Source organism: Thecamonas trahens, assembly GCF_000142905.1.
Source record: "Thecamonas trahens ATCC 50062 unplaced genomic scaffold supercont1.59, whole genome shotgun sequence".
Classification (NCBI taxonomy): domain Eukaryota; order Apusomonadida; family Apusomonadidae; genus Thecamonas; species Thecamonas trahens.
This window is the reverse complement of record NW_013657621.1, coordinates 31,671-46,208: the sequence shown is the minus strand read 5'-3', so window position 1 is coordinate 46,208 and position 14,538 is coordinate 31,671. Positions and strand designations below refer to the sequence as shown.

At 66.7% G+C, this 14,538-nt stretch overlaps 4 protein-coding genes across 4 annotated transcripts; 2 read left to right on the top strand and 2 right to left on the bottom strand.

Annotated features, from left to right (window-relative positions):
• Nucleotides 1–314: 314 nt before the first annotated feature.
• On the top strand, nt 315–1,693 carry AMSG_10370 (peptidase M28; the record flags this gene model as incomplete). The annotated part of the gene is made up of 2 exons (XM_013898087.1): nt 315–320; nt 389–1,693. 2 exons carry the CDS (start codon nt 315–317, stop codon nt 1,691–1,693), a joined length of 1,311 nt encoding a protein of 436 aa, XP_013753541.1.
• A 326-nt stretch (nt 1,694–2,019) lies between these two features.
• AMSG_10369 (endonuclease/exonuclease/phosphatase family protein) lies at nt 2,020–3,365 on the top strand (the record flags this gene model as incomplete). The annotated part of the gene is made up of 2 exons (XM_013898086.1): nt 2,020–3,331; nt 3,352–3,365. The coding sequence occupies 2 exons, from the start codon at nt 2,020–2,022 to the stop codon at nt 3,363–3,365; spliced, it is 1,326 nt and encodes a 441-aa protein (XP_013753540.1).
• Nucleotides 3,366–3,561: 196 nt separating this feature from the next.
• Nucleotides 3,562–8,741, bottom strand: AMSG_10368 (uncharacterized protein; the record flags this gene model as incomplete). The annotated part of the gene is made up of 2 exons (XM_013898085.1): nt 3,562–3,589; nt 3,775–8,741. 2 exons carry the CDS (start codon nt 8,739–8,741, stop codon nt 3,562–3,564), a joined length of 4,995 nt encoding a protein of 1,664 aa, XP_013753539.1.
• Nucleotides 8,742–9,911: 1,170 nt separating this feature from the next.
• On the bottom strand, nt 9,912–14,163 carry AMSG_10367 (uncharacterized protein; the record flags this gene model as incomplete). Its single annotated transcript, XM_013898084.1, has 5 exons — nt 9,912–10,675; nt 10,720–11,182; nt 11,215–12,258; nt 12,368–12,921; nt 12,993–14,163. 5 exons carry the CDS (start codon nt 14,161–14,163, stop codon nt 9,912–9,914), a joined length of 3,996 nt encoding a protein of 1,331 aa, XP_013753538.1.
• Between the last annotated feature and the right edge of the window lie 375 nt (nt 14,164–14,538).

Below are 14,538 nucleotides of genomic sequence, written 5' to 3'. Positions count from 1 at the left end.
CACTGCCACCACCATCACCACTCACCATCACCACTCGCCATCACCATCACCATCACCATCACCATCACCATCACCACCACCACCACCACCATCACCACCACCACCTCTCCCACCACTCCCACCCCTCCACCAGCCACTCCTCTCCCCCCTCCACCCCCCCCTCACACACATGCCCCGCACCCCCCACTCCCTGGCCATCCTCCTCCTCGCCGCCTGCCCCTGCACCGCCGCCTGCTGCGCCTCCATTGCGCCCATCCTCGTGGCTGTGCCTACCCCTGGTGCGGCGGGTGGGCCGGAGACAGGGCGAGTGGCACATGCGGGTGGTGTGGTTCCGGCACATGCCAACAATTTGAATCAAACCACAGAAAACCACGCATCATCGGCGCAGGTCGCCGCTCTCCTCTCCATCATCACCCCCTACCTCGAGCTCGCCGACGTGACCATCGGAACCGTGCCAGCGTCGCGCGGTGAGCACCTCGCCTATCCCGCGACGGTCGTCACACGTGCCGTGGAGGAGTACTTTGGCGAGGCGGCGAACAAGAGCCTTGTGCTGGTCGAGATGGTGCCCGGGGACGGGCGTGAGAGCGCAGATGCGTGGGGCCGCAAGGTCGAGGCCGTAGTCGGCTGCCATGCCCTCTATCGCACCCCGGCGATGGCTCTCTTTGGCCTCGACTCGCCTGCTGTCGCTCTGCTCGACGACCAACTTGCTGCCGTGGTCGACGCCCAGGTCTCGGTCATTGACGGCCCAATCCAGACGCTGCCGGCGCACGCTGAGGCCCGGCTGACCGCCATCCGCGACAAGATGCTCACCAAGACCACGCCGGATCCGTTCATCGTCAGCATGGCAAACAAGGTCGACGCCGGTAAGCTCCGGGCGTCACTCGAGTACCTCACCGGCGTATCGTCAACCATTGTGACGCGCAACTCGTACTCGGACGACGCCATCAAGGTCTCTCACTGGCTCGTGCACGAGCTCGAGACTCTCGGGTACGAGGTCGAGTACTGGCCTTACAGCGACAGATACTCGCCCAACGTCATCGCCACCCTTCCAGGCCGCTTCGACACCTCGTACGTCATCATCGGCGGGCACTACGACTCGCGCTCGCGCAACGTCTCGTCGCCCACAGATCCGGCCCCCGGGGCCAACGACGATGGCTCTGGCACCGCGCTCAACCTCGAGGTCGCCCGCGTCCTCGCCTCCTCGCCAGTCACCCTCAACTACACCGTCCGCATTGGCTTCTGGTCCGGCGAAGAGCAGGGCCGCCGCGGCTCCAAGGCGTACGCCGGGCGGGCTGACAACTCCGGCGACGACATCATCGCGTACATCAACTCGGACATGGTCGCCTACCGCCCGCCCGAAGTGGAGACCATGGAGATCGCCTTGCTCCAGCGCGACTCCAACGCCGTCCTCAACGAGATCCTCATGCCCGTCATCGCGCTCTACGAGCCGCACGTCTCCGTCTGCTACTCGCCCGTCTGCTGCGCCGATCAGGCCTCCTTCAACCGCAAGCAGTACCCGGCCTCGGGCGTGTTTGAGAACTGCGACTGGATCCGCGACCCCATGTACCACAAGGAGGGCGACATCCTCGATCGTCCGGGCTACGACGTCGACGGCCAGCTCACCACCACCACTCGCGCTGTCATCGCCATCGTCCTCACCCTCACAGGCTTTCCCGACCCCTCGCTCGCCTAAAACGTCGCCTTCCCCCCTTTCGCCAGCGCTTCCATTCCATTTTTTTCCGTCGCTTTGTCGTCCCCCTCCCCTTCCACCCCCGCTACCACCGGCATTGCCCACTCCACACACACCGCACCCCACTCTCAATTCTCTCCACACCCACGCCGAGCACCACATCCACTTCCCTCCCATCTATCTTCATCCCCACGTGCCCTGCACACCCAAACAGGTTGCCCACTTTACGCCCTTTTTCGGCCATGTCAAAGTGGTCCTCCTCGCCAGCCGCTGCCGCCCGCAACGCCGCCACCACATCGGAAATGATCGCATCCTCCTCCCCACTCGCCATGTATGCCTACCACGCTGCTGCGGACGCTTGGCTTCCTGATTCGCCCGATCTGCTCCTCGCCGCCGCAGCCGATGTCCGTGACAGAGCTCTGATCGGCCAGATCGACGACGTCGTCCTTGATCAGGACATGGCCGCGCTCCTCATGCCGGGCCTCGTCGACACAGAGATCAACCTCATTGTCGACGCTGATCACGACACAAGCCTTGGCCCGCTCTTTCTTGCATCGGCCGTCGGCGCCGCCGCACCGTTCCACATCGACATGGCCGCTAGCGCCGCGCCGGCCGCCGCCGTCACCGTCATCTCGGTCGCAGCCGAGATCGCCTCGGCCCCGCCGGCGTACGCCGACATTCCGTCGCCGGGCCCAGACTTTGTCCACATCGGCATCATTGACGCGCCCTGTGTTGCGCTTCCCATCGACGCCGTTTGCGCAGCCATCGACACCGCCCGGACCGCCGGTCGCGCAGTCATCATCCATTGCGCAGCGGGCGTCTCCCGCTCGGCGGCCTGCGTCATCGCCTACCTCATGCGCAGCTGCGACCTCGACTTTCTCGCTGCCCACGCCCAAGTCAAGGCCGCCCGACCAGCCATCGCGCCCAATCCGGGATTTGTCCGCCAGCTGGCCGTCCTTGATGCCGGACGATCAGTCGAACTCGCCGCGCTCCCGGCTCCTGACTTCGCCGTCTACGTCGACGAGGCCGAAGACCCGATCGAGCCCTGGGACCATGAGCTCACCATCCTCAGCTACAATGTCTTTTATCCGGTCTACGCCGACGATCTCCGCTGGCCGGCCATCATCGACCTCATACTCGCCGCCGACGCCGACCTCGTCGCCATCCAGGAGGCCACGCCGGCCTTTGCCGCCTTCCTCCTCGCGGCGCCGGCCATCCGGGCCAGCTACGCGGCGAGTGTCTCACCAGACACCGCCGCCGACGTCCTCAACGAGTACGGCGTGCTCATGCTGTCGCGATGGCGCGGCGGCCTCGCGCTCGCCACTCCGCTGCCAACCGTTATGGGCCGGTGGTTGCTGACCGCCGCCTGGCGGGTGGCCGGCACCGCGTCGCGGGTCGTCGTCGCCGCCACCGCCCACCTTGAGTCGATGTACGACACCGCGCCCATGCGCCAGATGCAGATCGCCATTGCGCGCCACACCCTCGAGGCCTGGCGCTGCGGCGTCGAGGCCATCGGCCTCTGGCCGTCGCTCCTCCTCGCCGGCGACTGCAACATCGGCGACTCGCCCGAGGGTGCCTCGCTCGCTGCCGCCCTCGAGGGCTACACCGACGCCGCCGCCGCCGCTGGGCCCACCCACCCGGGTAGCCGCAGGTTTCGCAAGCCGTGGCGGCCTGATCGCGTCTTTCTCCGCCGCATCGCCCTCCGATCCGCCGAGCGAATGGGCACCGAGCCGCTTCTCGGCCTTGCCGCGCCACCAGAACCGCCGTTCTCCGCCTCGGCCTCGGCCTCACCGCCGTCGGCCACCATCTCCTTTGCCACGCCCTCGGACCACTATGCCGTCCGGGTTGTTGCCGCCATCGAGTCACTGTAGTCAGCCAATTCGGCCGTCGAGTCGCTTCCTGGCTGGCCGTCCAGCCCATCGCCGCCGGCGCCGCCGTCGAGCGAGAGCTTGAGGGCGGCAAAGAGGGCAGCCGAGAGCCGCGGCCGGAGCTCATGGGTGTGGGCGCCAAGGACCCGAGCCCAGAGTTCTGTTGGCGGAAGCGCTGCCGCCGCCGAAAGTATCAGCGCTTCGATGTGGGGCGACCACCATCGCTTGACCACGTTGCGCGTGACGACGGCGACGACGGCGCTGCCCACATACGCCACCGGGTCCACCAGCGCCTCCACCAGCTGCGCCACTAGCGGCGCCACGGACGCGACAGCCGGCAGGACCGGTCGGATGGCGTCGGTGACGACCTCACGCCTGGCGGCTGCGTGGACAACCATGGCGTAGAGCGGCGGGACGAGAATGCCGTCAGCACCAAGCACGGCGCTGCTCCTGCCGGACGCGCTCAGCGCTTCCACCTCGGCCACCGCGGCCTCCAACGGGAGCACCGCCGCCGACGCCATGAGATCGTCCGAGCGGCCCGCGCTTGCCGCCGAGAAGACGTCCAGCAGGGCAGCGTCGGCCACGGCGCGGAGGCCTGCCACCAGTGGCTTGGGCAAGAACCGCGCGAGCTCGCTCAGCAGCTCGCTGCCGTATGTCCGCCGGTACGCCCGCGCCGCAGCGAGCACGTCGTTGTGTGGGAGGGTGCAGACCACAAGGATCGACGCAGTGGCAGCGTGCTTGGAGCCGCGGGCCTCGGTGATCAATTGGTGCAGCGCGTTGGCTGCCGCTATCGGCCGTGGCAGCAGCGCCGCCGCCGTCACCGCCGCCGTCCGTGTCCCCAGCCGCTGCTTCAGCGCCGTCGCCAGCGCCACTCCGTACGATCGCCGGTAGCCGAGAGCCAGCCCGAGCCGGACAAAGCGTGGCAGCGACGCCAGTGCCGCCACGGCCTTGCCATCGTTCACATGGAGCTGGCCCAGGCGCTTGCGCAGCGCCTGAGCCGCCTCGTCCACCTCGGGCTCGGCCGCCACCAGCGCCTCGACCGCCGCCTGCGCCGTGTTGGCTACCGCGCTAGACACCACGCGCGGCAGCGGAAGGTAGAACCGCTCCAGAAAGACCGGGCGGAGTGCAGTGCGGAGTGGGCGTGGCGCCCGGGTGGCCAGGAAGGCGAACAGCGCGCCGCCGTCGTTCCTGATGGTGTCCAGCGCGTAGCGGACCAGCGCCGCGCACGCGCTTACAGGATCCAGCAGCGCCGCGAGGAGGTCCAGCAGCGGCGGGTCGATCTCGTCACGGAGCGCCGCCATGAGCGTCGAGAACGAGAAGCTGCGGTAGGCGGCGGAGACGGCAGCGAGGTGTGCTGGCGAAGCTCGAACAAAAACACCCACAAAGACAGGCACGTCCGTCGTCAACGTCTTGCCCTCACCGGCCTCGTACAGCGCGCGCGCGTCGGCCTCCACCTGCTCCTCATGCAGCACCCGCGACGCTGCCCGCCGTCCGCCGCCCACAAGCTTCCGAACCGCTTGTGGCAGCACATCATCGTCGTCTGCGGCTTCGGCTTCATCGCCGAGCACTGCCTTGACGCTTGCTGCCCTGACGCTCGCCGCCACCGCCGCCAGCGAGTTCGTCGCTCCGCGAACGCCCCACTCCGAGCTGGCCACAAGCCCGTCGAGCTCGCCGTCGTACCCACACGCCGCTGTCGTTGCTGCCGCGAGCCCGGGCAGGTCTGCGTGCGTGGCCAGGATGAAGCACGCCACTTGCCTCGCCAGCTCAGGCGACCAGTCCTCGGCCACGCCACGCCCGGCGCAACAGTCGGCGAGCACCCGCGCATCGGCCTCCAGCGGCGTCTCGCACGCCGCCGCAACCAGCTGCAGCATCATCCGCAAGTTAGGCTTGCTCCATCCTGCTCGAAGCACTCCTCTGCGTGCGTCTGCCGCTGCGCGGAGCTTGCGCGCTGCCTCGGCGTCGAGCTCCTGCACCGCCTCGCACAGCTGCGCTCGGGCGAGGGGCGAGAGCTGCGCCACCGCGGTCGCCACTGGCGGGAGCTCATTCCACATCGGTGCAGAGCTGGCCAGCTCGCCCGAGCTCACCGCCTCGGCGAGGGTGTAGATCCGCAGCGAGAGCGCCGTCAGCTCGTTGACATCGATCCCGCCTGTGGCGTCGATCGTGGCGAGGTACTGCGGGCGAGCTGGGCTTCCGTCGACTGCCGCCACATCGGCCGAGTGTGCATAGCCCAACCCCATGCGCCCGCCGCTCACGTCGACCGCCACCACCGGGGTGTACCGCATGCTGTGGACGGCACCGGCCGCCGCAGCTTCGGCAGCCTCGACATCGGCCGTCTGCGGGAGCAGCGCCTCGGCGGCCGCCCGAAGCTCGGCCGTCAGCGGCGGTGGGTCGTGCGCCATCACCAGCCGCGCAGATCCTCCCACCGAGTCTGTCACCACCACCTCCATCTCCTCGACCTGCTCCTCGGCAGCTCCGGTCTCTGCGGCGGCTTTGGCAAGCACGGAGCTGCCTCCCGACCACGCTGTCAGACCCGTCGTCGACGACGGCGAGTCCTGTGCCGGAAGCGACGTCGGCGGCGCTGGCGGCGGCAAGCTGTCAAAGCGGATGGCGTCGAGCTCGATGCCCGACTCGGCCGCCGACGAGCTGACGTACTCGGAGGCGTAGCTCGAGTCAGAGTGCATCTCAGTGGCAGCGGCGGCACCGTCGCCGTCGCCAGACTCGGTGTGCTCGAGCGACGAGTAGCCTGCTGTGCGCGAGGCGGCAATGTCGGCGGCCGAAGCCATCGAACGCGAGAGCGCCAGCGGGTCGTGAGGTGCCGGCGCCACGCCAGTCGTCACCGCCAGTGAGGCAAAGGTCATGTTGGCGGCAGCGGCAGCAGCTACCGGCGAGCACGGCGCCGAGGCCGACCGATGAAGGCCGACAGCGCCGGCAGCGGCAGCCAGGTGCCGCGAGAGGCAGCCGCAACGGAGCGAGGCATCGTGGGCGGCGGCAAAGTCGGCCGGCGATGACAGACCATGAACCTTGGCCATCATCTTGGAGACGACCTTGTCCTCCGGGTAGAGGAAGCCTGCCCGCTTGGAGAGCAGGGTGCCGGCAATGATGGCGGTGACAAACGTGAGTGAGAGCAGAGCGAGCGTGCCCCAGAGGACAGACAGGCCGCCGCGAACAGAGTCACACACATCGGTCTTGAACGCGTTGTATGTCCGGCCGACGTACCGGCACGTTGCTGCGCTGCGGAGCGCGGCAATGACAATAGTCACGCCACGGTCAAGCATGGCCAACGCCGCCTCGGCTGCATCATCAAGGTTGGACTGCAGCGCTGCCCGCAGCTGGGCGTCGATCGACTCGCCTGCGACGTCTGATGCCTCCGCGCGCGCCGCCGCCGCGTTCGCCTCGTCGCGGGCACTGCCCGAGCTTGCCTGCCCGGCCGCAGCTTCCGCGGCTGCATCGCTGAGCGCCGGAAGCACGCTCTCGCTAAAGATCACCATAGCGTTCGATGCCGCGTCGGCGAGCGCGTCGGCAACGGCGGTCAGCGTGGCGTTGAGCCCAAGCTGAACCTCGAGCTCGAAACCTGCCGGCCCGATGCCCGAGTAGGCCGAGGCGTTAAAGGCGGTCACGTTGGCGAGAGTAAAGACGACCGCATCGTAGCCGGCGCTTGCCAGAGCGATGTTCGCTGCGTCAAGCGCGGCGGCAATGTCGAGACCCACAGCGGCTTCCCAGGCCGCACGCGCATCCGCGTCCCCAGCCGAGGCTACGGCGGCGAGGGTGTCGTTGTAGGTTGTGACGTTGGCCGAGCCCGAGGCGGCGTACGCGGCTTCTGCAGCGAGCTCGGCGTCCAGGGCGTCGAGGCGGGCAAGAGTGGCTTCGGTGTCCTCATCGGTGGCGAGGCGGGCGCCGGTGATGGACTCGTCCGGGAAAATCGAGTTGACGTCGAGGACGGCGTTGAGGTGGTCGGCGAGTGAGGAGCGTAGGCTGGCCAGCGGCTCGCTGATGATGGCAGAGACGTCAAATGCGTCAAAGAGGTTCTCGTCGGCAATGCAGGTCTGGAGCGCAGTTGTTGCGTTGGGCTCGACCGAGTCGAGGGCTGAGAAGACGATAAAGTCGACGTCGGTGCAAAAGTCGTCGAGGACAAGGACAACCGGGAGGTACACGGTGAGGTTGACCATGACGAGGGCGAGGACGACAAAGGCTCCGACGGCGGCAGTGGTGTGCGGGCACGAGAGGCGGAACCACCAAAAGGCGAGGATGAGGCCCACAATCGACGGGATGACCACCAGCGGCGACGTCCATGCCACCACCAAGAAGATTGGCGACCGGTACCGCCGGTCGGCATTGACCACCACATTCTGCAACCGTCCGAGGAGCTTCTCGGTCTGAGGCACGACGCCGCCGGGCGCGGTGACGTTCCGGATGCGCGACGCCACCCTCCCGATGTTGCTCTGCGCTCTGTCGAACGCCTCGGTGAGCTGGCGCTCGAGCAGCTCGTTGACTGCCGTAACGCGCTCGTCGATGACGGCGTCCAGAGTGTCAACTTGGCCGATGACGCCCGGCAGGTCACCGAGGTCGGCCGCCAGCGCAGCGTCGCCGGCACTTGCCACCGGCCGCAGCGGCTGGGCAGCGAGTGCAGGGTACGGCCGTGGGAACGAGCGCGTCACGCTTCCTGATGATATTGTCTCGAACGTGAGCGAGACTGAGGGCGCGGCAAGCAGCGGCGTGAGCGCTTGCTGGAGGGCGGCGTGTGCGTCACTGTTGGCGGCGTGGGCGCTCGACGCCCGAGTTCTGGCCGCCGACTCGTCCGACTCTGAGCGGGTCGACGCGTCGATCCAGTCGGTGATGGAGCCCGTGAGTGCGTCAAGTTCGTTCGAGAGCGAGTCCTCGATCTCGAGACCAAACGAGGTGTTGGCGGCCGAGGCGAGGATGACGGGAATGCCGGCGGCGACCTCGTCCTGGACGTCGAGGCCAAGCGCCTCGACAAGGTCAGCCATAAAGTTGACATGTTGGCTGACGGCGGTGGCGCCGAGGAGGGCGTCGTCAAAGACATCGCCGACGCCCTGATGGACAACCTCGTTGTAATAGGTGCCCGAGGAGACGGCGGAGAAGATGATGATGACGGCGGCAGTCATGGCAGCCGCCGGCAGTCTGCGCTCTTTCTTGGAGTAGCCGCGACACGGCTTGTCGCGCATGGGAAAGAGATTGCAGCCTGAGCGATTGGGAGCCGAACCACCACAGCATCGGCTGGCCCCGCATCGTCTGCAAGAATAAAACCAGCACGGAGTGCAGCATGCAGCCAGAGTCAGCACCGCCGAGAGAAGGATCAAGATGAGAATGTCCTTGACATAGGCGACTAGAGCTTCAGCCGAAAAAGATCCGGCAGCAAGCTCAGCAGCAGGCAGTTTGGTCCGAGGAAGACCGCGGAGCATGGCCACGGCGCCCGACTCGAAAAAAGACGAGCGGCGCGTCGAGAGGCGGGAGACACGGACGGCGACTTGTTGTGGCAGCGAGACATTGCACCAATGGCACACCGCTCCTGCCTGGTTTACCAGTCCCACAAGCACCAAAACCACACCACATATCCTCCATACGCTCCACTCCATCACTGCCGACTTTGGGCAACGTAGCTTGCTCTGTCCTCTCTCTAGCGTCGGGTGGGTGGCCGTGTGCGTCGGCGGGGCGTGATCCCGATCACCATCGTGATCATGATCACGCCGCCGGCTGATCGCCCCGCCGACTGGGTGCCGCTGATGGCGCCTGTAGTTGACGACCCCGAGGACCGGGAAGGAGAGCATAGCAGAGTTGAACACACAGCGGCGGGACGGGAGCGCGCGAGGACGTCTTGCGACGGACGAGCTTGCCGGTCGGCGTGGCCGCGCAAGAGGTGGCACGCCATCCTGTACTGGATTCTGGACGCCGCGCTCATCAGCGCGTACGCGCTCTACGCCGACGCAAGCCCACGCCCGTCATGACTCGCTTGGCTTTTCTCTACGACATCATCGACGCCCTCACTGCTGGCGCCAATGCCGTCAGCTCCGCGCCGTCGCGCAAGCGGAAGCGTCCCTATGCAGCGGCTGCTCGTCATCACCACCTTCCCCAACAAGCCGCTCTGCGATGCGACTGCCTCGCCTGCCGGAGGCTTCATGGTAAGCGATTGCGGCCGCGGACCTTTTGCGCCGCGCGCGGCGTCCATCTCTTCATCGCCGACTGTTTGGACGTTGCGACGTCTGTGGAGCGTCGAAGAGCGCGGCTTGCGCGATGGACAAATACGTCCATTCCGTACCGTAAAGGGTCAAAGGACGCGCCAAGTGTGGTGATGATGAGAGAGAGAGAGTGTGTGTGTGTGTGTGTGTGTGTGCGTGTTAGTCGAAGAGGGAGGCGCGCGTGCGGACAGGCGCTGGGTAGGCCGGCGGTGCCGGATCCGCCTGATGGCGCGGCGGCAGGTCCTTGTCAGGCACATCGTCGTCGTAGGGGGTAAAGGCGCCGATGCGGACGACGATGACGCCGGCGGCAAGACAGGAAAGGAAGATGAAGGCAATTACCACGCCGATAGTGAGATGATGGGTGTTGTGGTCTATCGAGGCCCAGAGGAGGAGGATAAGGGTGGCAGCGAGCCCAGCTGCGACGAGTAGGGCGCGCCATGGGCGGCACGAGGCCCACGCGTGGGCAAAGGCGGCAAGGGCAGCAATGACAACAATGCCGACAAAGACCGCGTCAATCGATGGCGCCCAGCGATCTCCAAAGGTGATGGCGATGGCAAGGCCGAGGGCATGTGCAAACGGCACGCCCGAGTGATAGCAGAGGGGATGGGCGAGGCTCCGACGGAGAAGAGCAAGCCAGCTGGCTTGGCCACAGGTGACGTAGAGCGGGAGGGCAATGACCCAAAAGAGCAAGATGGGGGCGATGGCGATGCAGAGAAGGACGAGATGCAAGGAGACAAAGCACTCGGTGGAAGTCTCGGTCCGGATGCGGAGGACGTCCGATCCGGCGGCAAGGGCGACACAGTCGAGGCCGCGCAGCGACTGATGGGCGACAGGAGTGAAGAACGAGGCCCAGACAAGGAGGAAGGCATGGACGATGGCATGGGAGCGACGCGGCGGTGGCGACGGCGGGGGTGGGGCGATGGCTGGTGTGGGCGTGGCGTAAAGTCGGCGGCGTGGACGTCAGTACGATCGGCGTGGGCAGAGTCGGCAGAGTGAGCGGCGGCTTTGTCGCGGCATGAGTGGGCGCGCGGTGAGGACGGGGCGGACGATGATGACGAGGCGATGGATGACGACGACGAGTCCATGGGCGGCAGCGACGCGACGGAGAACGAGTGGAGGTGCGCGTTCTTGGAGGTGCGGATGGAGGACTGGCTAGCTGCGGTGGTGGTCTTCAACGTGACGTTGGAGACGTATTGGATGCGTGGCTCGCCATGAGTGACGTGTGTGACGTAGGAGGTGGGCTGGACACGTTGCTTGGAGACCAGATGGTTGCGATGGTGAGTGCCGCCATGGGCGATGGAGCGACGGCGATGCTTGTGCTTGGCGTGCATGGGGCGGACGACGTCGCTCTTGGACCGGCGACGGGCGAGCGGGACGGGTTCATCGCTGTGGCCATGATCATCATCGCTCTCGCCATGCTTGCGGGCACGCTTGACATCACTCGACTTCCAGCCGGGGCGACGTGCGCCGGGGCGATGGCGCCGCGCGGCTTGCCGGGGTACGACGAGGAGGAGAAGGCGCAGCAGAGGGCGAAGATGAGGGCAAAGACGAGGGCAATGGCGGCGAGGAGGACGAGACGGATGTAGCTCTCGGTAAAGTAGGGCGGATCTGCGGATAGGTGGCAGCCAAGGCGAAGGGCTTCAGGCTGGAAGAGAACGACAGCGGCCCAGAGGGCGGCGGTGGGACGCCACGAGGTGTCGGCGTGATCGATGGAGAGAGCGACGATGTAGCGGAAGACAAGGGCGACAGCCTGGGCGGCCATGAGAGCGACGACAAAGACGGCACCGGAGGTGACAGAGCAGCATGCGGCAAAGACAATGACAGTGATGACCAGGATGATGACAGCGAGCCAGAGGATGATGGCCGAGACGGCGTCGGGCGTGTCGCAGGTGATACACTTGCCGTAGTCGGACATGAAGAAGCCATCAGCACAGGAGAGGCAGTGCGGGCCAGAGCGAGAAGGACGGCACCTGAACAAGCCTGATGGCATGTCTACTGGGTTGTCGGATGCTGTGGATGGAGGCGCGGAGGGCCGATGCCGCGGAGTGCCCGGGCATTCGGACGGGACGGGGCAGGCGACGGGCGGGGACGACGTCGATGAAGACCAGAAGCCCGGGAGCGGGAAGAAGCGATCGCCACCGGGACAGTAAGCGCCGGGGAAAGCATCATCACATGCGGTGCATGCGCCGTTGTAGAGGACATAGCCCTCGGCGATGCACTCGGACTCGAGGTAGTACAGCGAGTAGGTGATCCAGTACATGACGGTGGCGCCATCGCCCGCGTCACGGGCCGCCAACCTCGTCGCCGCCCGACTGCTGGTCGACGATGCTGTGACAGCCAGTCGCATGTGAGCGTAACCGACGCGCGCAGTGACGGGAGAGGTAAAGGTGAGCGATCGAGCGCCGGTGATGGTGATGGGCACCAGGACAAAGGCGGCCGAGTCCGGGCTGGCTGACGAGGTTGTCTCGACGAAGAGGGAGACGTCGCGCGCAGCGAGGAGGTCGAGCTGAGGAGCTTGATCTTGTGTGGTGGAGAGCTCCATGCCGACGCCTCCGGCTAGGCGCGAGGTGGTTGGCGTGTGGATCCAGATGATTGGCGTAGTGATGTTGGTGTACGACGTCGGCGGCGGGGGAGGAGGCGGCGGCGGCGGTGATGGCGGCGGCGGCGGCGGTGAAGGAGGCGGCGGCGGCGGTGATGGCGGCGGCGACGGTGATGGTGGGGAAGGAGGTGGCGGCGGCGGGGAAGGAGGCGGCGGCGGGGAAGGCGGCGGTGGTGGCGGCGGCGATGGTGGCGGTGGCGGAGGAGGAGGAGAGGGAGGGGGAGGAGAGGGTGGCGGCGATGGTGGCGGCGATGGCGGCGGTGATGGCGGCGGAGGAGGGGATGGCGGCGATGGCGGCGATCCAGTCGGAGGCGGCGGAGAGGAAGGTGGAGGTGGCGATGGAGGTGGCGGCGGAGAGGGAGGTGGAGGTGGGGATGGCGGCGGCGGCGGCGATGGTGGCGGCGGCGGCGATGGTGGCGGCGGCGGCGATGGTGGCGGCGGCGGCGATGGCGGCGATGGCGGCGGCGGCGGAGAGGGCGGCGGCGGCGGCGATGGCGGCGGCGGCGGCGGCGGTGGAGAGGGTGGCGGTGGCGGCGATGGCGGCGGCGGCGGCGGGGAGGGAACAACATGCTCACAGGCTGCCACCCAGACATGGCCCGCGTCCTTGTTGGATGCAGGGCCGGAGAAGATGACGTCCGGACAGCCGGCGCCGTTAAGGTTGCCCGTGGCGACAGCGTAGCCGAGCTCGGCGCCGACGGAGACGGTCGACTGCAGGGCCGGATTGGCCGAGTACGAGATGCGGGTGAAGCTCTCGACAGCGATGGATGTCGGACTGCTGTTGAGGAGCAGAATGCCGAGGACGCCGTAGTTGGGCCCAAGCTCCTCGGCGCCCGGCGCGCCGACCGCCAGATCAACGCAGCCGTCGGCGTTGAGGTCAGCCAGCGCCACGCCTGTCCCGATCTGGGCCAACGAGCCGAGGGTAGGGCTTGGGTTCCAGCCGATAGCGCCCTCCTCGACAACAATCATGCTCACGGCTGCTGGAGTGGCCCAGTCCATGTCGACGAGAAAGACCCGTCCGCGGGCAGAGTCATACAGCGGCGCGCCGACGGCGAGCATCGGGCTGCCCGACCCGCGGACGTCGCCGGCAGCGATGGACGAGCCAAAGCCCGAGCCAAGCGTCACGGCGCTCATGCCCGATTGCGAGTGGTCAATGAGGGTAAAGGCTGTGACCGAGCCGTCCGTCCGCGAGAGGGTGGCGATGAGCATCGAGCCGTAGACCTGGGTCGTCACCCGGTCCTGGCCGGCTGCCAGACCGATGCCGACCATGGTGTGCGTGGCGTAGTTGACCGAGCTCACACCCTCGATGATGCCGATGCCCGAGCCAAACAGCTCGCCGGCGACAAGGGTAGCAAGGCCTAGGCCGTTGTTGTTGGCGATGAGCGAGACCGAGCCGACCGAGGCGTCGGCGTTGAGGAAGATGACGACGACGGTGCCGGTGCCTCCCAGGACGGGCGCGCCGACGAGGAGATCAGGCACACCGTCGCCGTTGAGATCGCCCGGGCCACCAAGAGCAGTACCAAACTGGCCGGCCTGAGTGGAGAGAGTCGTCGTCAGCGCCGGCGTATCCCGCGAGAGGACGACGGACGAGTTGGCCGAGCCATCGATGTTGAGGAAGACGATGGTGGCCGAGCCATCTGAGAGGTCAGCGAGCGGCGAGCCAAAGGCAGCGTCACCGATGCCATCGCCATTGACATCGCCAAGAAGAACAGCCGAGGTGCCTGAGCGCGAGGCGACGGGGTACGTCACCGTGGTATTGTCCCACTCGATTATTTCGCCAAACGTTATTTCGCCTGTTCCGCAACTGGTCGACATCTCAACCATTGCGGCGACCAGTATGAGCATCATCATCATCAAGCGGACCACCCATGCATGTGTGCTCATGATGAGGGGTATGGTTATGGATGAGTGAGTCCGACAGAGAGGTGTTGCACAGGGTGTCCGTGTGCGAATGTTCCTTGAGTGCGGGCTTGTTCGGTGCGGGTGAGGCGGAAGGCAGTTAAATTGGCTCACGACACGTGGTGTAAATATTCTGTGGAATCCTGGCACGGGTGGGACGGAGAAGATGAGGGCGGGGCATGGAGGGATGGATGAAGAGGGTGGGTGGAGAGAACAGTAGTGTGTGTATGCGTGTGTGTGTGTGTGTGTGTGTGTGTGTGTGTGTGTGTGTGTGTGTGTGTGTGTGTGTGT